The sequence below is a fragment of the Neoarius graeffei genome, chromosome 26 (assembly GCF_027579695.1).
Source record: "Neoarius graeffei isolate fNeoGra1 chromosome 26, fNeoGra1.pri, whole genome shotgun sequence".
Classification (NCBI taxonomy): domain Eukaryota; kingdom Metazoa; phylum Chordata; class Actinopteri; order Siluriformes; family Ariidae; genus Neoarius; species Neoarius graeffei.
This window is the reverse complement of record NC_083594.1, coordinates 2,133,558-2,156,049: the sequence shown is the minus strand read 5'-3', so window position 1 is coordinate 2,156,049 and position 22,492 is coordinate 2,133,558. Positions and strand designations below refer to the sequence as shown.

The 22,492-nt window shown below is 40.3% G+C and overlaps 1 protein-coding gene across 1 annotated transcript in view; it reads right to left on the bottom strand.

Moving 5' to 3' along the window:
- The window catches only part of lima1b (LIM domain and actin binding 1b), a 51,150-nt gene that overhangs the window by 27,035 nt on the left and 1,623 nt on the right, over positions 1-22,492 (bottom strand). Inside the window, exon 2 of the mRNA XM_060910404.1 lies at positions 1,092-1,222. Coding sequence (XP_060766387.1) covers positions 1,092-1,213 — 122 coding nt within the window. The 5' untranslated portion in view covers positions 1,214-1,222. The remainder of the gene's footprint in view (positions 1-1,091; positions 1,223-22,492) is intronic.

Genomic DNA, 22,492 nt, shown 5'->3' with positions numbered 1-22,492 from the left:
AAGGACAGGAAGTGGAGCATCAGTGTGGTGTGAAATTTTTCTCTGAACATAAAGAGTGGAATATTTCAGATGAAAACATTTTAATTGACAGTCAAATTATTTCTAAAACCAATCCATAACAGGATCAACTGGTTGTTTTGAACATCCTCAGAACATGTAACACACCTGAGAACCCAGTCCACCCAGTCCGTCCACCCACACATACGTAAACGTGGCTGGAGGTGAAACATTTAATGAAGTGTGAAATGTTCGAGATGATTTTATTGAATAAAGAACTCATTTACAATCGAGCGGTTTATCATTTCCACACAGAAGGTGAAAAGATATTAATTATATGCAAGTAGAATAAAAATCATTAAAATTATACTGAAGTGGAGAAAGGAAGTTTGGTTACTGATGAACTTTCAGCCCAGCACTTAATTGAGTTTTATTCTGATAAAAAGTGACATGAATTATGAAGTTCTAAATTAATTAACTATTGAAATGAATGAATGAATGATCGAGGATTAAATAAATAATTATTTTAACAGTCCAGAATTACTTGATGGTTTTATGTGAAAGGTTAATAAACATAAATAATAAATAGAAAAAGAGACTTCAGGTCATTTCGCCCATAGTCAGCTGGGATAGGCTCCAGCTTGCCTGCGACCCTGTAGAAGGATAAAGCGTCTACAGATAATGAGATGAGATGAGACTTCAGGTCAGTAATTAAGTTTGTAATGTAATTAATTGTAATTAAAATTGAGTTTTTTCAATTAGAGATGGAATAAACTTCACTTTGCAGTAATTAATTAATTAAGATGTAATTATTGACAAAATTATATAAAATTGAAACTAAAGAAACGTGACACTTCCACTGATTGTCCACCAGGGGGCGGCAGTCTACACAACGGCGCAAAGAAAAAAATGGTGAGTTTTCAGAATGAATTTAAGTTTGTCATGATATTTTTCGGACAGAATCGAATTATCCTGGACACATGAAAGCTGATGTCAGTAAATCTTCTGATAAACTGTTGAAATGTTTAAAAAGTGAGTTAGTTATTGCTCAACGGTGAAATTAAAGCGGCCCTCAGTGACCCTTTGTTACTCACTTGGAGAAGCGTTCTGCGATGGCGTTGTGTTTCCCTCGAGCGCTGACCAGCGACAGCTCCTTGGCCGTAATGCGTAACGACTGAGACGACCACTGCTTCCGACTGAATGGCGCCGACTCCATGGCCACGCCCTGACATGCAGCAAACACACACATCTCAGTGAGGAAATGGAAAAATGTTTTTTTTGTTCAGTATTTCTGGAATTTTCCATGATTGTGTTTTCAGTGTACACTCATCCTGATTCGGTGTTGAATATTTAAAGACTGTGGAAAATAAATATTAAAAAATAACGCTAAATCATCAACAATCACTTTGAGACATTTCCATGTAACACCATCATATGCATCGCATTCACTCCTCATGTCTTTGCTAATCTGCGATAAATCCTAAACTGTGCTTTTTCTCACAAGCTAGCAAACATTAACCTCATTTGTGTAAACCAGAAACGTATGTGACTAGCCGCCTTGCTAACTCTGATAACAAACTAATCAGGTCTCTATATAGCATGCTAGCAAACACATCGACCTGTATTTTAATCAGGTTATGAAAATGTGACTGAATGCTACACACAATGTTAAACATTCAATCTCGCAAATTTACAGCAAGATTATTTTATTCTGTAAACCAGTATCCAGGTTTGCTAGCAATCTAGCTAACATTAGCGTAATGATTATATTAAATAAACCAGTCATCTTGATTGTTAGCGAGCTTGTAAAACTTATTCTAACTGATATCCAAGTTTACTAACAAACCAGCCAGCTTTATGCTAATTATTTTCTTTGTGTATAAGAGAAGCCAAGGTTTTGAGCTAGCTAGCTAACATTAGCCTAATGATGATATTGTGTAAAGCAGAAGTGTTGGCAACTAGCTGCGTTTTTAACATTGATAAATTTATAAGGTTTCGAGTAACATTCGCTAACATAATGCTGTGTTCAAGTGCTGTCTGAAACACCGTCATTATGAGATTTGCGCACATGAAAGCCTCCACAGTGCCATAATTATTCGTATGAAGCATTGTTTTTTTTCTGTGAGCCCTGACTTTATGAGTTTGTGGTTGATTAGCACGTCACCTCTGCATCATTACTTAGAAACAGCGTGTGAACATCAAATTAACAAAACTCATTGTGTGTGAACGATTCACTCATGAGCTGACTCCTGATTCCCACCTCACCGGTGTGTAAAGAGTAAATTAGTGGAAAGTGAAACCCTCACGAGGACGCCGAGCTAGTCATGTATGAAGCCATGCAAACACACTTTCAAGCGAACGGAGTCAAATTAGTGCCGCAGCAGCAGGTGGAAACGGCGATCAGAGGATCAGTTTACACAAAATGCCGCCCTTCCTGCTCAGAGACAAGACCAAGAACAACACGTTTGTTGTGTTTTATACCACGGCACTGCTGAATTCTGGATTCTTACAGTTGTGCAAAAAAAAAAACACAATGCACAGGTTTATATGAATGTGTTATTGTTTCTATAGCAACAGCTCATTCACAGGGACTTATAAAAATACAACCCCGATTCCAAAAAAGTTGGGACAAAGTACAAATTGTAAATAAAAATGGAATGCAATACTTTACAAATCTCAAAAACTGATATTGTATTCACAATAGAACATAGACAACATATCAAATGTCGAAAGTGAGACATTTTGAAATTTCATGCCAAATATTGGCTCATTTGAAATTTCATGACAGCAACACATCTCAAAAAAGTTGGGACAGGGGCAATAAGAGGCTGGAAAAGTTAAAGGTACAAAAAAGGAACAGCTGGAGGACCAAATTGCAACTCATTAGGTCAATTGGCAATAGGTCATTAACATGACTGGGTATAAAAAGAGCATCTGGGAGTGGCAGCGGCTCTCAGAAGTAAAGATGGGAAGAGGATCACCAATCCCCCTAATTCTGCGCCGACAAATAGTGGAGCAATATCAGAAAGGAGTTCGACAGTGTAAAATTGCAAAGAGTTTGAACATATCATCATCTACAGTGCATAATATCATCAAAAGATTCAGAGAATCTGGAAGAATCTCTGTGCGTAAGGGTCAAGGCCGGAAAACCATACTGGGTGCCCGTGATCTTCGGGCCCTTAGACGGCACTGCATCACATACAGGCATGCTTCTGTATTGGAAATCACAAAATGGGCTCAGGAATATTTCCAGAGAACATTATCTGTGAACACAATTCACCGTGCCATCCGCCGTTGCCAGCTAAAACTCTATAGTTCAAAGAAGAAGCCGTATCTAAACACGATCCAGAAGTGCAGATGTCTTCTCTGGGCCAAGGCTCATTTAAAATGGACTGTGGCAAAGTGGAAAACTGTTCTGTGGTCAGACGAATCAAAATTTAAAGTTCTTTATGGAAATCAGGGATGCCACGTCATTCAGACTAAAGAGGAGAAGGACAACCCGAGTTGTTATCAGTGCTCAGTTCAGAAGCCTGCATCTCTGATGGTATGGGGTTGCATTAGTGCGTGTGGCATGGGCAGCTTACACATCTGGAAAGACACCATCAATGCTGAAAGGTATATCCAGGTTCTAGAGCAACATATGCTCCCATCCAGACGACGTCTCTTTCAGGGAAGACCTTGCATTTTCCAACATGACAATGCCAAACCACATACTGCATCAATTACAGCATCATGGCTGCGTAGAAGAAGGGTCTGGGTACTGAACTGGCCAGCCTGCAGTCCAGATCTTTCACCCATAGAAAACATTTGGCGCATCATAAAACGGAAGATACGACAAAAAAGACCTAAGACAGTTGAGCAACTAGAATCCTACATTAGACAAGAATGGGTTAACATTCCTATCCCTAAACTTGAGCAACTTGTCTCCTCAGTCCCCAGACGTTTACAGACTGTTGTAAAGAGAAAAGGGGATGTCTCACAGTGGGAAACATGGCCTTGTCCCAACTTTTTTGAGATGTGTTGTTGTCAGGAAATTTAAAATCACCTAATTTTTCTCTTTAAATGATACATTTTCTCAGTTTAAACATTTGATATGTCATCTATGTTCTATTCTGAATAAAACATAGAATTTTGAAATTTTCACATCATTGCATTCCGTTTTTATTTCCAATTTGTACTTTGTCCCAACTTTTTTGGAATCGGGGTTATAAAAATGTGTTGATACTTGTTGATGTGCTGATCGTTGATTGTGTCACCTTTATGGGTTTCGGTTTACACGAGAGTAAAAAAATACTCTGGTGAAGGAACGACTATTTACGTACAACTGCTATAACGCAAGTGAGAACAGGAATTACATCATTTTACAGACGTTACACGACATTACATGTAACTGTATTTAAAAAATGTCTGACTTATCGCTCATTAATGAATAAAAAAGGTGATATTACTGTGGTATAAGAGGAATAAAGCACTCAGGAATGTGATCTTCTCAAAAAATCATCCACGTCACATCTTCTCACCTCTCCATCACTGATTATTTTCCTATAACTGCAACACGCAATGTTTATAACTCACTCATTATGTCGTACAGGAAGTTGATGTTCCTCTTAACCTCTCTGTAAATAATTAATTTGGTGAAGGTGTTAATGATCAAACATGAATATCATTATTTTTGTTGACTGTAACGTGGAAACGTCGAGCTGTGTGTCGGTGATGTCCAAGACGGAGGGAAGCTGAGACTCGGTGCGGCGCGACAGCTGGACGGCGGTCAGTAATTATACACTGTAACGTCTCCTGCTCAGTAAACAGACCAAATAACCGAGCCAGCGGGACGTTCAGGTCCATTCACACACAGCGTCTGATCTCAAACAGCTCACAGGACCTGGCGAGAGATTCGGCTCCGAGTTTCAGAATGAATTCAGAATAAAATATACCTGAAATATCTACTTTTAAATCTTTACTTAAAACACATTACTTTAACTTTTAATAATTTATATTTTTCAGAAGTTTATATGTATGATATATATATTTTACAGCTGAGCAATATTTTATGGTTTTTATATTATGTTTAGGATATCATTAGTGTGCTTGCTCAGGCACACAGCAGCCGAAGGCCAAAGGCAAGCACACTATTGTTCTACTTAAGTTTACTTATTCTGCCTTATTCCGACACGTTTTTTGGATCCACTCCTCCTCCTAGGGCGTTCGAGGTAGAGACACCGTTCCAACTCTGAGACGTCTGGCCCGAAGTGGTGTAGTGTGCTTGTATACAGCTTTTGGATCAATGTGCCCGTTCTCTTGTTCTTGTCATTTTTCTTTTGGTCTTTTCCCAAAGAGAATAAATAGGGCTCATGAATCGAATCGTCCTACTCGGACACGCTCCATCGCAGATGCACCAAACCTCATGTGATACTTCAGGCCAACTCCCCCGACACATACATGCAATCGGTTCTGACCTGCACTCATATTTTTCCTTTCTTTTTGCTCATCCCTTTTTCCTCCATAGGCTTGCATTGATTTTTGGCCCCATTGAAAATGAATGGTGTTTCAGGAGAAAAACTTTCACTCTATCAGTTTTTTTAACCAAGTGACCAAACTTCAAGAAACTTCACTTGATGCCTCAGGCCAAGTCCCCGCACAGATCCATCCCCTCATCTGAGACCTGCACTCGTCTTTTCCTTGGTTTTCACGCATCTCTTTTTACCTCCATAGGCTTCCATTGATTTTTGGCCCCATTCAAATGAATGGAGTTTTGCTCAGTAACACTTCAGCACACATCCACCAAACTTCATACGGCACCTCAGGCCAAATCACCATCACACACATGATATCGGTTCTGACCCGCACTCGCCTTTCTCTCGCCTTTCATCCGTCCATTTTTCTCCATTTTGCCGCTAATCAATGGAAGCTTGACTGAGTCGTTCCTCCCTTCCCCCGTAGGTGATGATGCATTTGGCAAGGATCTGCTCATCTGAGACTTTGACAGCAAATCAACTTCAACTCAATGGCCACTTTATTAGGAATACTTACACGCACACACGATAGCAATTAGCATATAAGCATTCACGTGTTACCATGCTAGCTGTTAGCATGTTACCCATTACGACATCATGCCTGCTATTAGCTCGTGAGTTGTTAGCATGTTCACCATTAGCATGTTATCATGAGAGCTGTTAACATGTTAGGATTAGCATGGTAGCATGCAGAATTTGCATGTTTGCTGTTAGCGAGTTCGCCTGAGCATGTTAACATGCTAACTGTTAGCTGTTAGCCTGTCACCCTCAGCGTGTTAGCATGCTAAAAGTTAACATACTATCCATTAGCATGTTAGCCTGTTAGCATGACAGCTGTCAGCATATTAGCCTTAAAGTGTTAGAATTTTAACAAATAGCATGTTAATCATTAGCATGTTAGAATGCTAGCTGTTAGCATGTTATCTATTAGCATGTTATCTGTTAGCATGTTAGCATTAGCATGTTAACATGCTAGCTTTTAACATGTTAGTATGCTGTTAGTATGTTAGTATGCTAACTGTTAGCATGCTTGTTAGCATGTTGGCATTAGCATGTTGGCATGCTAGCTTTTAGCATGATTGCATGATAGCTGTTCTGCTACAGCTCAGCAAGCACACTTTGCATTTTCTCTGCAGAAATGCAGTCTAGTTTCATTTATATTTATATTCTTTTATTTTATTTATGTCCAATATTTTAAGTGCATTTGATCATATATGCATGCAAAATGTGCTATATAATAATAAAAAACCTTCAGAGTTTATTTCTCATCTCATCTCATTATCTGTAGCCGCTTTATCCTGTTCTACAGGGTCGCAGGCAAGCTGGAGCCTATCCCAGCTGACTACGGGCGAAAGGCGGGGTTCACCCTGGACAAGTCGCCAGGTCATCACAGGGCTGACACATAGACACAGACAACCATTCACACTCACATTCACACCTACGGTCAATTTAGAGTCACCAGTTAACCTAACCTGCATGTCTTTGGACTGTGGGGGAAACCGGAGCACCCGGAGGAAACCCATGTGGACACGGGGAGAACATGCAAACTCCACACAGAAAGGCCCTCGCTGGCCACGGGGCTCGAACCCGGACCTTCTTGCTGTGAGGCAACAGCACTAACCACTACACCACCGTGCCGCCCAATGTAAATACTAAAATCAGAATTATAGTTGAAGTTTAAAATTGTCCATGTTTTTTCAATTCTGATCCATACATTTACTGTAGCATCCTTTGTTGCGTTGCATTAGCGCAGCATGCTCTGTGTTTGAGTCGTTATAAGGTGTGAAGTTGCTCATGTTGCGAATAAAATGAGCTCGACTGAGTGTTCAACAAAACAACAAAAAACAATATTTTAGTGTTTTTTTTTTCTTTTCCAAACTCCTCTCCAGTCTTTTATCATGGTGTTAATTAAAGCGTATCACAAAAGTGGGCGTGTCTATAAATCACAGGGCACTGCAGTAAATTACACGCTGAATGGATCACGCCATCGTCTCTGCTAAAACAACATCTGGAAGAACCTCAAACAGTTTCTGAGGTTGTGCGTAAACAGCTGTTCAGTGCTTCAGTGACAGAAACGTGTCACCAAAACGTTGCGTTTGTACACAACACCATCCAATTTCACTCACCATGGAAACGAATGAAAAACAATCGAAGCAACTGTATGTTTCTCATGAATACTCAGATTATTAAATTTATATTAAGTTTATAATAATATTCATGATGATCATCTCTCCAGCACCACACAACTGGATTTAAAGTTCTGGGTTTATCTGAGATCACGACTTCGCGAAAGTCATCACAGATATTGCTAGCTTACATCTCAGCTTTAATAAAAACAAAACTACAGCTTTTTAATTTATTCTAATCGATTGAATTTAACCAGGGCTTTGAACCGGTTCAAGGAATGAAAACGAAAACCGGGAACTTTTTCTATTTCACATGGAACAGAAACGAAACCAGAAACTTTATTATTTTTTATGTTCCGGAACAGAAACGCTTATTAAAAATAATGGTAACCGGTTAATACCAGTTTTTATTTCGTTCCTCAAAGTTTCCGTAGCCTACAAATAAAAAAGCCATTCTTCTCCTGCGCAAGTTTCTATGACCCACTGGGATTCACTTCCTGTGTGACGTTCGCTGACTGAATGGAGAGAGCGGGAAGGTGGACTACTATCACGTCTCCACGTGATAAGTGAGTAAGTGCATTACTGAGTGTCTCTGAGCAAAGAAGAGCCTGAACGTTGCAACCTCCCTATTGGCTGTTTGTAAAAATGTATCAGTTGTTGCCCCTCCCACGGGAATCATCGCGGGCTCGAGAGACGAGACCTGACGAGTTAGTTCGTTGGTAGCAGAACAAAATGTCTGGACACAAATCGGGTTTTCAGAAAAGGAAAGAAAATAAACGGAGGGTCGAAAATACAAAAAAGGAGGCAGAAAATGCAAAACGAGTTTTAAGGTAGGACAAATGGTTACTTTTCTGAGGCAGCCCGCCGTGGCTGCAGGCTTTCAGTTGTGTCATTGAATGGTTACTTTTCTGAGGCAGCCCGCCATGGCTGCCTGCAGGCTTATTTATTATAGCCCATTTAGTTAAAATAGTTGATATAAAATGTTTATAGTTATAGTTATGTGATGGTTGTCCTGATTTAGACTGGTGGGTTTTTTTTGGGGGGGGGTTGCGCGATGTTGCACCCGGGTCCAGATTAGGGCAGAACCGGCCCTGGCTACATTTCAGGTGTAGTTTGTTTTATGTATGTATGTACTTGCATAGATGTGTACTTGGTCTTCCAATATGGCGCCTAACAAAATCTCGCGGCGCGGTGACGTCATGCGGTAGCCCTCTATAGGGCCTGACTAGCCTTTGGTAACACACTAAACGAATTATCTTTCATTTTTGGCACTTTTTCTGTTTGTGTAGATGGGAAGACATACTGAGAATCCAAATCGCCAACATTTGAAATAATAATTGTTTTGAATTATTTCTTGTCTTATTTAATGAAGGTTGTAATAGAATTAGCCTACATTTGGCTTAAGCTGGATGAGACAAAGACATAATTTTATAGCTAGGGTTAAACAGCTGACAGGGAACGTAATTAACCGTTCCAGGAACGAAATGTTTTTGTTCTAACCAGTTCGGGAACGTCTATTTAATGGTGGAACCCAAAACCGGAAACGTTAAAATTCCGTTTCTGTTCGGAACGAACCAATAGGAGGAAAATTCTGGTTCAAAGCCCTGAATTTAACATTTTAGAAATGTTTTGTTCCTCAGTCATTCTCATTGAGTTCACTGCTCGAGCTACTATATTCACACTTTAATCCAAAATCCAATCATTTTTATGTTTTGAGAAAATTACAGAACTTTTTTATTGATAAAATTGCATGCTGAATATCTCATGCTGTGTATTCAAATGAAACTGTGATAAAATGTGATTTCAACACCATGTACTTGCTGTTTAAGTGGTTAAAGCTGTAAGAATGCTGTTGCACTGTTGCTAGGCAACAAGGAGCATGGCTACTGAGGATTAGCGTGGTAATAACAGAGCTGTTTACCTCGCAAGAATTTAATGGCTATATTTTTATTCAAACAGCGAAAACGTAAATGAGATGAAAGTGTAAAAAGAAATATCAGCATTTCCCTCAGCTAGCTGAATTAGCAATTGTTCGTGATTTAATGCTAATTGAGGTGACACGTGAGTCTTCGGGAATTTTGCATGTCATTCAAATTCCAAAACAAGGGACCTTCTGAAAGAGACAAACTACTCTGAAGTGCCCTAAAATGCTTCCTCCATAGGGAACCTGCTCCTGACAACAACACTCTCAAACACATGTTTACATCGTATTTATCCTGTATTATTTATACAACCCCGATTCCAAAAAAGTTGGGACAAAGTACAAATTGTAAATAAAAATGGAATGCAATAATTTACAAATCTCAAAAACTGATATTGTATTCACAATAGAACATAGACAACATATCAAATGTCGAAAGTGAGACATTTTGAAATTTCATGCCAAATATTGGCTCATTTGAAATTTCATGACAGCAACACATCTCAAAAAAGTTGGGACAGGGGCAATAAGAGGCTGGAAAAGTTAAAGGTACAAAAAAGGAACAGCTGGAGGACCAAATTGCAACTCATTAGGTCAATTGGCAATAGGTCATTAACATGACTGGGTATAAAAAGAGCATCTTGGAGTGGCAGCGGCTCTCAGAAGTAAAGATGGGAAGAGGATCACCAATCCCCCTAATTCTGCGCCGACAAATAGTGGAGCAATATCAGAAAGGAGTTTGACAGTGTAAAATTGCAAAGAGTTTGAACATATCATCATCTACAGTGCATAATATCATCAAAAGATTCAGAGAATCTGGAAGAATCTCTGTGCGTAAGGGTCAAGGCCGGAAAACCATACTGGGTGCCCGTGATCTTCGGGCCCTTAGACGGCACTGCATCACATACAGGCATGCTTCTGTATTGGAAATCACAAAATGGGCTCAGGAATATTTCCAGAGAACATTATCTGTGAACACAATTCACCGTGCCATCCGCCGTTGCCAGCTAAAACTCTATAGTTCAAAGAAGAAGCTGTATCTAAACACGATCCAGAAGCGCAGACGTCTTCTCTGGGCCAAGGCTCATTTAAAATGGACTGTGGCAAAGTGGAAAACTGTTCTGTGGTCAGACGAATCAAAATTTGAAGTTCTTTATGGAAATCAGGGACGCCGTGTCATTCGGACTAAAGAGGAGAAAGACGACCCAAGTTGTTATCGGCGCTCAGTTCAGAAGCCTGCATCTCTGATGGTACGGGGTTGCATTAGTGCGTGTGGCATGGGCAGCTTACACATCTGGAAAGACACCATCAATGCTGAAAGGTATATCCAGGTTCTAGAGCAACATATGCTCCCATCCAGACGACGTTTCTTTCAGGGAAGACCTTGCATTTTCCAACATGACAATGCCAAACCACATACTGCATCAATTACAGCATCATGGCTGCGTAGAAGAAGGGTCCGGGTACTGAACTGGCCAGCCTGCAGTCCAGATCTTTCACCCATAGAAAACATTTGGCGCATCATAAAACAGAAGATACGACAAAAAAGACCTAAGACAGTTGAGCAACTAGAATCCTACATTGGACAAGAATGGGTTAACATTCCTATCCCTAAACTTGAGCAACTTGTCTCCTCAGTCCCCAGACGTTTACAGACTTTTGTAAAGAGAAAAGGGGATGTCTCACAGTGGGAAACATGGCCTTGTCCCAACTTTTTTGGGATGTGTTGCTGTCATGAAATTTCAAATGAGCCAATATTTGGCATGAAATTTCAAAATGTCTCACTTTCAACATTTGATATGTTGTCTATGTTCTATTGTGAATACAATATCAGTTTTTGAGATTTGTAAATTATTGCATTCCATTTTTATTTACAATTTGTACTTTGTCCCAACTTTTTTGGAATCGGGGTTGTAAAACAATGATGAAATTTCTGAGTAACAGACTCAAGGATCATCTGAGTAAAACTGTGCATCAGTTTGAGATCATTAAAGCGAGCTTTTGGGCAGCCGGCACACAGACGATAATGACGGTGGGACACAAAAGTCCACAAACCAAACAAAGTCTCATGTTGTCATGTGTTGCTAAGCTACAGAAAGCCGGTATATTAGCAGTGAGTAATGTGTTTGCTCAGGTTGTTGGCTGCGTTCAACACTCAGCCAGCTGTAATGATGAATAGAGGAATCCTAAAGTGACGTTAGTGTAAAGTGTGACATAATCACTCTTTGACACACCCTGCTGGATGTCTGACACACAGGGCTTTGACCTGGGAGTGTGTGTTATAGTGTGTGTTACATCACTGAGTGTGTGTACGGTACGTGTATGGACATGTCTCGGTTATGATTGATCAGGACCTTGAACCTCAGCATGTGTCTCTTGCGTGATCTTAGCTTGGGTGAGGAGCTGTATCAGGTCCAGCACCACGGTCTGACAGTTTCATGTAACCACATGAATACTTGATGATGAAATTCATGTTTTGGCTGTAAATAAACTCAAACAGATGGTGGAATGTGATTCGAAGCCAATAGTAACATATAAATATGGCACTATTGATTGATTGATTATGTGATCAGGTTAAAGCCCACAGAGGACATTGTAAGATTCTGATAGAGACAAATGCCGCTTTTCCACTACAAACGCGGCTGAGCCGTGCCGTGCCGAGTCGAGCTGAGTCAGGCTGAGCGGGGCTGTTGGAGTTGCATTTCGACTACAACCGCGCTGAACCGTGCTGGCTGGAAGTGGGTGGACACATTGGGTGGAGTTAGCGAAAGTGGGTGGACGTCATGTGATGTCGTTAAGCAGCGCAAACAGTGACATCAGTGACAGTGGCGGAACAAGTCAGAGCCGGGCCGGGGGCGGGGCAAATGACCGGGCCCTTTATTAAAGCTTATCATAACATCATTTTAGGCTACAAAATGTCCGCAACTGCGGTGTTTACCAATTTCAACACTACCGGGTGCAACTATGTTATTTAGTACATCAAGTCCTTCAAACGAACATGTAACTCAGAAACAAAAAACATTAGGATACTGTACATGGCTCATAATAAAACATCAATAGCCTATACTGCGCACATTATTTGAAGGGCATACGAATGAGCGCTCAGAGGTTGCAACGGTGACAGGAAGAGTCAGAAATAAAAGGAGGGCGGTGCAAACCTCACTGAATGCACTGTGTTTACCAATTTCAACACTCCGGGGTGCAACTATGTTATTTTGTACATTAAGTCCTTCAAACGAACATGTAACTCAGAAACAAAAAAACATTAGGCGACATACTGTACATGGCTCATAATAAAACATCAATAGCCTACTGCGCGCATTATTTGAAGGGCATACGACGAGCCTTGCGCTCCGCGAACTCGTCCACGATGCTCTGTCTGTCACTGATTCAGTGATCTTTTAAGCGGTAGTCTCACGACCCGAATAGTAAACAATAAACATGGAGGACATGGAGTCGTTAGTGTTGCTGGTCTTGGTGCTGTGGCTTGTTGTCACCGACAACGCCAACAGATACTGGCAAGAGCGTATAGATGAGGCGAGGCGCATAAGGCTTCAGAAATTCTCGTAATTCGTAATTCTTCTTCTTCCGGGTTTGCGGTGTTTACAGATCCCAGCGCGCTCGCGGGGCGTGTGTGGGCATGTGAGGACACTCCTCCTCACCAATCAGTGCACAGGGGAGTGTCTGCTCACGCCCCCAGCCTCAGTCGGCTCACTTTGGCTCGCTTCAGCCCTACTCCAAAACGGTGCGAGTTTTAGGGGCTAAGCAGGGCTGAAGCGAGCTGAGTCGTGCTGGTTTTTGGTAGTCGAAACGCGAGCCGTGTCGGGCTGAAGCGAGCTGAAGTGAGCTGAAAAAGGGTAGTGGAAAAGGGCCAATACTGTACGTTTGGCATATTTGGAACTGGAACAGGCTGTTCTGATGGCTCCTCATTTTGGTTCATTAAATCCTTGAGATTTATCTTCACTCACACATTTTGCTCTCTGCTTAATGAAGGTGATGCTGATCAGTAATTTATTTTCATAAGATGATGATCCTGACAGGTGATGTAATGGTACATAATGTCTCTCTTCTTTCATACAGGAGTGTCGTCTAAACCAGTGATGTAATACTTCATCACCTGTTTACGTTATACATAGATAACTTAGCTTCATCAATCACATCATCATCATCATCATCATCATCATCCAATCACAGAGCTCCAACACACTCTTGAATGTGAATATATCCTCGTTTTTGTCCTACAATAAACTGCAAAACATCTCTGAGCAGCTGTGTCTGTGTCAGTGACTGTTTGCTCCTGGATCGATCCGCGAGGCAGAATCTCTTGGGTGGCAGAGGCCTACACTCCTGCATCATACTTTGTCAGATCAACCTCCTTCACTACAGACAGATCAAAACCTAGCAGATTCTTAACTGAGACATTGATGGTCTCAACATGTGAATTTTTTATGGATAAAATGATGAATGAACTTAAAGTTTCTCTTTAAGCGTAACAGAAGATCACTCAGGCAGATTTGTACCATGACCAGAGGTTTTCAAGCTGCTGAAAATTCACATCTCTGAACTTTTGACTCAAGAGAAAATTTGGCAACCAAGGAGCAGGTGATTTTCATAACCTGAATCTCGAGCTCAGAAATTCCACTGAAGCAGGTGTGTAACGCGACTCTGAACACCAGCAACTTTCCCACATACACTACCGTTCAAAAGTGTGGGGTCACCCAGACAATTTTGTGTTTTATTTCCCACCATAAGTTGTAAAATGAATAGAAAATATAGTCGAGACATTTTTCTGGCCATTTTGAGCATTTAATCGACCCCACAAATGTGATGCTCCAGAAACTCAATCTGCTCAAAGGAAGGTCAGTTTTATAGCTTCTCTAAAGAGCTCAACTGTTTTCAGCTGTGCTAACATGATTGTACAAGGGTTTTCTAATCATCCATTAGCCTTCTGAGGCAATGAGCAAACACATTGTACCATTAGAACACTGGAGTGAGAGTTGCTGGAAATGGGCCTCTATACACCTATGGAGATATTGCACCAAAAACCACACATTTGCAGCTAGAATAGTCATTTACCACATTAGCAATGTATAGAGTGGATTTCTGATTAGTTTAAAGTGATCTTCATTGAAAAGAACAGTGCTTTTCTTTCAAAAATAAGCACATTTCAAAGTGACCCCAAACTTTTGAACGGTAGTGTAAATATTGACATCAGTTTTGGACCCAGGTTTCTACTCTGAATGATAAACACTGTTTATTACTGTTTATCACTGAGGATAGAATGAAACGAGTAACATGACAAACTGTCGCTTGCTTGTCAGCCATCTCATCTCATCTCATCTCATTATCTCTAGCCGCTTTACCCTGTTCTACAGGGTCGCAGGCGAGCTGGAGCCTATCCCAGCTGACTACGGGCGAAAGGCGGGGTTCACCCTGGACAAGTCGCCAGGTCATCACAGGGCTGACACATAGACACAGACAACCATTCACACTCACATTCACACCTACGCTCAATTTAGAGTCACCAGTTAACCTAACCTGCATGTCTTTGGACTGTGGGGGAAACCGGAGCACCCGGAGGAAACCCACGCGGACACGGGGAGAACATGCAAACTCCACACAGAAAGGCCCTCGCCGGCCACGGGGCTCGAACCCAGGACCTTCTTGCTGTGAGGCGACAGCGCTAACCACTACACCACCGTGCCACCCCTTGTCAGCCATATTTCTCAATTTAAAAAAAAATAAGTTTCCTAAAACAATCCAAGAATCAGCGATGTTCATCAGATGAAGAAGAGTTTTATGTGAGACACATTTGTGCTCATTCATTATGTTTGAAAGGAAGTGTGCACTTTCTTGGCTTTGCAGAGATGAAAATAGTTTCCAGTCTGCTGCACTGAATTCAGAACTTTTTCTCTGATATCTGATGTCCAAGAAAAGCAAAAAATTGTGACTGTGATCATCCACAACGGAGCTGTGCTTACACTCTTTCACCTTTGAAAGTTTCAAAGACTATTGGTTATGATTTCTGTTATAACTCTATAATTATACATCATATTTAAAGCACTTAAAAACACACCGTAGATCTTATGAAGTCTTATTCTACACCAAAAAGGTAAATAATAATAATAATAATAATAATAATAATAATAATAATAATAATAATAATAAACTTTTCTGACTTCATATTCTCTTCACTGATGAAATGCTTTTCTTATTTTTTGACCTAAATACTTTTCAAATTCAGTCACACAGTTTGGGAATTTCTTCAAAAATGTGTTAACTGAGCTGAGTTATGCTTTACCGGAAATTCAGGAATGCTGCCACAGACAGACGGAGCCACCTTAAAGAGAGAGAGAGAGAGAGAGAGAGAGAGAGAGGCTCACAACTGAACTGTCCACGACTCCCCTCTCTCAGCTTTGGATTGGAGCTATGAGGCTAATGGAGCGAACAAATAATGCAAATGTTTTGCCCTCAGTTTAGCATCGTGCACTAAATCTGTGCACCAGACTCCAATTCAGGGGCGTGGCCTACAATCTACACCCAGAGTGTGTGTGTGTGATTCAGATGATAATCCAGGATACTGTCTGAAAAAATCCAGAACCCCAAATGGTTTTCTTTCTTTTTAAGTTAAAGGTTCTATGCCGACCCTGTGACAGAAAGTTTCCCAGTCAGAGAAGAACCCTGTAGGAAGATCAGAACCATTAAAACCAAATTAAAACATTTAAGAAATATTTGCTGGAGGATTTCGAGAGGACTGGAGTGGATCTGTTTTGACTGCACACATCTGCAAGAAACAAATAGAAACAAATGACATACAGAGCAGATTTGCATGAAAAACGAGTGACTTGATTTTGACTTCGGTTGTAATTTTTCTCTTGGAATAGCTTTAGTGGTGCTTGAAAGTTTGTGAACCCTTTAGAATTGTCTATATTTCTGCATAAATATGACCTAAAACATCATCAGATTTTCACACAAGTCCTAAAAGTAGATAAAGAGAACCCAGTTAAACAAATGAGACAAAAATATTATACTTGGTCATGTATTTATTGCGATAAATGATCCAGAATTATAGATCTGTGAGTGGCAAAAGTATGTGAGCCCTTGCTTTGAGTATCTGCAGCTCATCGTTTGCTGTAACTGTGGATCAGATCCTGAACATCGGCCTGGAGGAGTTTGATCCCGTTCCTCTGTACAGAGCAGCTTCAGTTCTGGGATGTTGGTGTGTTTCCTCACACGAGCTGCTCACACAACATTTCCACTGGATTAAGGTCAGGACTCTGACTTGTTCATTCCAAAATATTAACGTTATTCTTCTTTAACCATCTTTGGTAGAACGACTCGTGTATTTTGGGTTGTTGTCTCACTGCATGACCTGCTTTCTCTTGAGATTCACTTCATGGTCAGATGTCCTGACGTTTTCCTTTAGAATTCTCTGGAATAACTGAGAATTCATTGTTCCATCAGTGATGGCAGGCTGTTCTGGCCCAGATGCAGCAAAACAGCCAAACCATGATACTACCACCACCATGTTTCACAGATAGGATAAGGATCTTATGCTGGAATGCAGTGTTTCCTTGGACTATCACACGCCTTGTTCTTGGAGTGATCTTTGTTGGTCCACTCCTGAGGAGGGTAACAGTGATCCTGAACTTCCCCCATCTGTCTGACTGTGGATTGGTGGAGTCCAAACTCTTTCATGGTTTTGTAACATTTTCCAGCCTGATGATCATCAACAACTCTTTATCTCAGTTCCTCAGAAATCTCCTCTGTTCATGCCATGATACACTTCCACCTACATGTGAAGATCAGATTTTGATGGATCTCTGTTCTTTAAATGAAACAGGGTGAACACTCACCGGATTGTCATCCCATTGACTGAAAACATCTGAGTCAAATTTCACCTTCAAATTAACTGCTAATACTAGAGGTTCACATACTTTTGCCACTCACTGATGTGGAATATTGGGATATTTTTCAAAAATAGTTAAATGACCAAGTATACAATACTGTCTCATTTTTTTAACTGGCTTCTCTTTATCTATATTTAGTGCTTGTGTGAAAACTTAATGTAGTTTTAGGCCATATTTATGCAGAAATATAGAAAATTCTAAAGGGTTCACAAACTTTCAAGCACCACTGTAGCAATCAGAACAATACTCAAAAGCTGTTTCAATGTGATCATGTGATCACTGTTAACATTTCAATTTTAATTAAAAAGAAGGGAGTGAGAGGCCACGCCTACATCTCTGAGACTGACAGATGCAGAAGCCTCGTCTCCACCACTGAGTCAGGTATTGACCCATCCCACGTGACGTCACGACAAATGCGGCTGCCATTTTGGACATGAACTACCAGTAGTCTACCACAGCCAACAACGAGGAACGACGGCGAAGCATCGAAAGGAATATAGCCATCAAAGAAAGTTTTTACTTTCAGCAAGACTTCCATCATGCCATTATATTGTTGTGCACCTGGATGTAGTAACCATCAACACACAAGGCAAGATTTATCATTTTATCGGATCCCAACAGATGCTGACCGACGGAGAAGATGGATAGCGGCCATTAACAGGAAAGATTGGCAGCCATCGGCATACCAACGCTTGTGTAGTGACCACTTTGTTGGAGGTAAGACGAATAAAATTAGCCAGAAAAGGCATTACATTGCTGTTAACATTCTGTGGCGGCGAGTGTGTAACCAAATAGGTTAAAATAACCCATTGTAACCTCTTTGTTCTTCTGTAGTAGCTATTAGCTAACGACATTAGCTAACGTTGTGTTCCTCTGCTGTTGGTAGACTGTAGGACAGATCAGAGGTAATGTCCTACAAATAAGTGTTCAAAACAAGAGGAACATGTATTTGTCTCTTAAATCCAGGCCGTTCCCTGTAATCTGTAACAACGGTTGGAGAAAGTAATGGCAAATAGTGAGTGCACAAACCATAGAAGGTAAACTGTACACAGCGCCAGGGCAGTGTGATGGTATGTCTACTTTTAGATTGTGTTAGCTTATCAATGAACACACTCGTCACTCGACGAGTTTCACGTCTTTACGACGGATACTTAAATGTGTGTTCGGTATTATTGTTGCAGTCTAAGCAGTCATTGTAGCAGCTAGATGAGCGAGAACTCAATTTTTGCAAATACCTCTCCCTCTGCTCGCCCTGTAAATGCCCTACGTCGCTGGATAGTGAAGGTGTTTTCTGCATCTCGCTCCTTTTTCTTTTATGTTTTTCATTTGTCGTCTTCCTTGCATTCAAACCGATTCGAACCGAAGTCCACTTCATGTCCAAAATGGCGGTCGCGTTTACGAAGGTCACGTGAGTGGGGTCAATAGAGGCCACGCCTACTTCAGTGGGATTTAAGGCCACACCTGCTTTACTGAAACTGACCAGCACTAAAGCCACGCCTCCTTTACTGAAACTGACCAACACTAAAGCCACTAATCATTCACTGAGACTGAAAAACATTAAAGCCACACCTCCTTTACTGAAACTAAGAGAGACACTTAAGCCACGCCTCCTTTACTGAAACTGAGAGACACAAAAGCCACACCTTCCTAACTGAACATAAGAGAGACACTATAGCCACGCCCCCTTCACTGAAACTGAGAGACACTAAAGTCACGCCTCATTCACTGGGACTGAGGGACACTAAAGCCACGCCTCCTTTACTTGAAACAGGCACTCAAGCCATGCCTCCTTTACTGAAACTGAGAGACACTAAAGCCACGCCTTCTTTACTGAAACAGACACTCAAGCCATGCCTCCTTTACTGAAACTAAGAGACACAGGCCACACCTTCTTCACTGAAACTGACAGACATACAGGCCACACCTCTTTCACTTGTACTTACAGACACAGAGGCCACACCCACATCCCTTGAACACCAGGCCACACCCACTTTGGCAGAGATGCCACACCTCTTTGACTTTCACAAAAGCCTGAAACTGTAGAAACTGAATGTCCAGAATGAACTCACTTCACATTACACCGATATGAATATTTATTAGAATATTTAGTGTGGATTTCCAGTAACAGGTTAATGTTTATCCTGAAAATATTTTACCTCAAAGTATTTCTGTAAACTGGAATCAGTCGTGCAGTTTAAAGTCCAAAGTTAATGGACTGTAAAACTTCTCTGCTGCTGCGTCTGACAATTTTAGTCTCACTGGATCTCTCAGAGCGCAGAATAAACGCATAAACAAATAAACTTTACACCTGAACTTTGTTCAGCGCCGTCCCACAAACCACATGAGCTAAACGTGAGGCGAAATATGGAAATGTGAACTTCGACATGTCAGAAACTCATCAGTATGAGCAGCATTTTCACGCCTGAGTCGCCTTGTTATCACGCGTTAATCACCGGAGTGTGATTTAGGATCCTGATTGAACATATTACAAGCTATTGTTTTTAAAATGCTTGAGATTTACGTTACTTTTTCCTGAAAAAGAAAATATGAGAGAAATGTTGCAGGTACTAAATGTGGCAACAAGTAAAAAAAAACTAGCCTTCCGGTTTCGTGTCATGCAAACTGCTCGTCTAAATCACTACAAAGCAACTTTCAGTCACAACATGCACAAACGTGACAAGTGAAAAATTCTGATTTAATTTAATTGCATTTCATTTTATTATTGTGCTCTTAAATTTGCATAAAGCATAAAATATACATGCAAAAAGGAGAAAATAAAATAAATTTATTCCATCTTTCTTTTTTCTGCCTTTTGATGCAACCCCAAATCAGGAAACATTTGGACGGTGTGGAAAATGCAAATAAAAAAAAAGAAAGCAGTGATTGTTAAAATGGCTTTGACTTGTATTTCATTGCAGACAGAATGAACCCGAGATATTTCATGTTTTGTTGGTCAACTTCATTTCTTTAGTTAATATCCATCCATTCCTGAGTTTCAGTCCTGCAACACATTCCAAAAATATTTGGGACGGGGGACATTTAGGGCGAGTAATGAAGTAAAACTATTAAATAATGATGTAATGTGAAACAGGTGACGTCAACAGGTAACTGTAATCACGATTTGGGGCAAAATCAGCATCCAGGAAAGGCTGAGTGTTTGAACACCAAAGATGGGGTGAGGATCTCCAGTTTATCAACAAATGTTCTTCAAAGAAAGATAAGAAGGGATTTGGATATTTCACCCTCTACGGTGCATAATATCATTAAACTTGTTCAAGGAATCTGGAGTAATTTCAGTGTGTAAAGGGCTCAAGCCTAATCTGAACCCTGTGATCTCCGATCCCTCAGACGGCATCAAGAACTGTCATTCATCTACAGCTGATAGAACCACATGGGCTCGGGATTACTTTGGAAAACCTTTATCAAGCTACAATACGGAGTTACAGCCACAAACACCAGTTAAAGCTTTACTGTGGATAAAGGAAGCCTTATGTTAACTGTGTCCAGAAGCGCCATTGACTTCTCTGGGCTCGGAGGCGTCTGGGATGGACCATCACACAGTGGGAACGGGTATTGCGGTCAGATGAATCAGCATTCCAGGTCTTTTTTGAAAGAAATGAACGCCGTGTGCTCTGAAGAGGAAATGGACCATCCAGACTGTTAGCAGGAACAAGTCCAAAAGCCAGGGTGTGTCATGGTATGGCGTTGGGTCAGTGCCCTTGGCAAAGGTAGCTTACACTTCTGTGATGGAGCATTAATGCAGAAAAGTACACTGAGATTTTGGAGCAACATCTGCTGCCTTCAAGACGACGTCTTTTCCAGGGAGATTTCAACAAGACGATGCAAAACCACGTTCTGCTCACATTACAAAGGCATAGCTGTGGAAGAAGAGGGCGTGTCCCCTCTGACCCCAATAGAGAATGTGTGGAGAATTTAGAAATGGAAAAATATGACAGTGACGACCCCGAACTGTTCCACACCTTAAGACCTGTTTACAGGAAGAATGGAACAAAAATAACACCTGAAACACTTCATCACTCGGAGTCTTCAGGCCATAAACATCTTTTAAGTGCTGGGGGAAGGAACGGGAACATTATAAACATTATAAAGTGGGAAATACTTTAGTGTCACAAGTTTTATTGAAATGTGTTACAAGAATCAAAACTGAAATAAGAGTTTATTTTGAAGAAACAAAATATTCATGAAGTAAAACATCCAATAATGTGCTGTTGTGTTGTTCTGAGTGAAATACAGGTCAAAGATTATTTACAAATCATTATTTTCAGTTTTAATTTCAATTCCAACTCAACATATCATCCCAACTTTTTCTGATTTGGGGTTGTAGTTTATTATTTAATTTTTATCAACACTAAAATAAAATTTATCTTCTCCTTCAAGGAGGAGGAAAGAGAGAAGGGTCATCAGTGCAAAAAATCAGATAACAATTGTTCAGCCGAGTTAATAATTAACATGAATTTTCATTGGAGGAAAACACATTGAGCATAAAACAGATTAAAAAAAAGAAAAAGAATGAAATAAAAAAATCAAATAATGTATAATGTATGCAATGTTGTGAATGTTTAAATTTTTTTAATTGTATCACAATCATTAAGCAAATGTTTCTAAAATAAAAAATATATATATTTAATATGTACAGAAATTGCCAACATTTATTTTTATAAAACCAACATTAGAATTGATTAAAGTATATGTGATTTACTTTTAGATTGGTGTATATTTTTTATTCCAGTGACTCTGAAAGCGTTGTAAATCTAGTGCAAATGTTTTCGTCTGTAAGGGTGTGTGTTGTTGTGCAGGACACAGTGTGTTTACCTGAATGACTGTCACACCTGGTTTAATTAATAACTTTATAAAATGAGCTGAGTTACAGTAGAGGGAGGGGACGCGATCTACACAATAAAGTTAATGACTCAACATTGAAACATGCTTTATGGCTATATTTTCCTTCAATTCGTCTTAAAGTTAAACACACACACAAATAAACAAACAAGCAATTAATTAGAA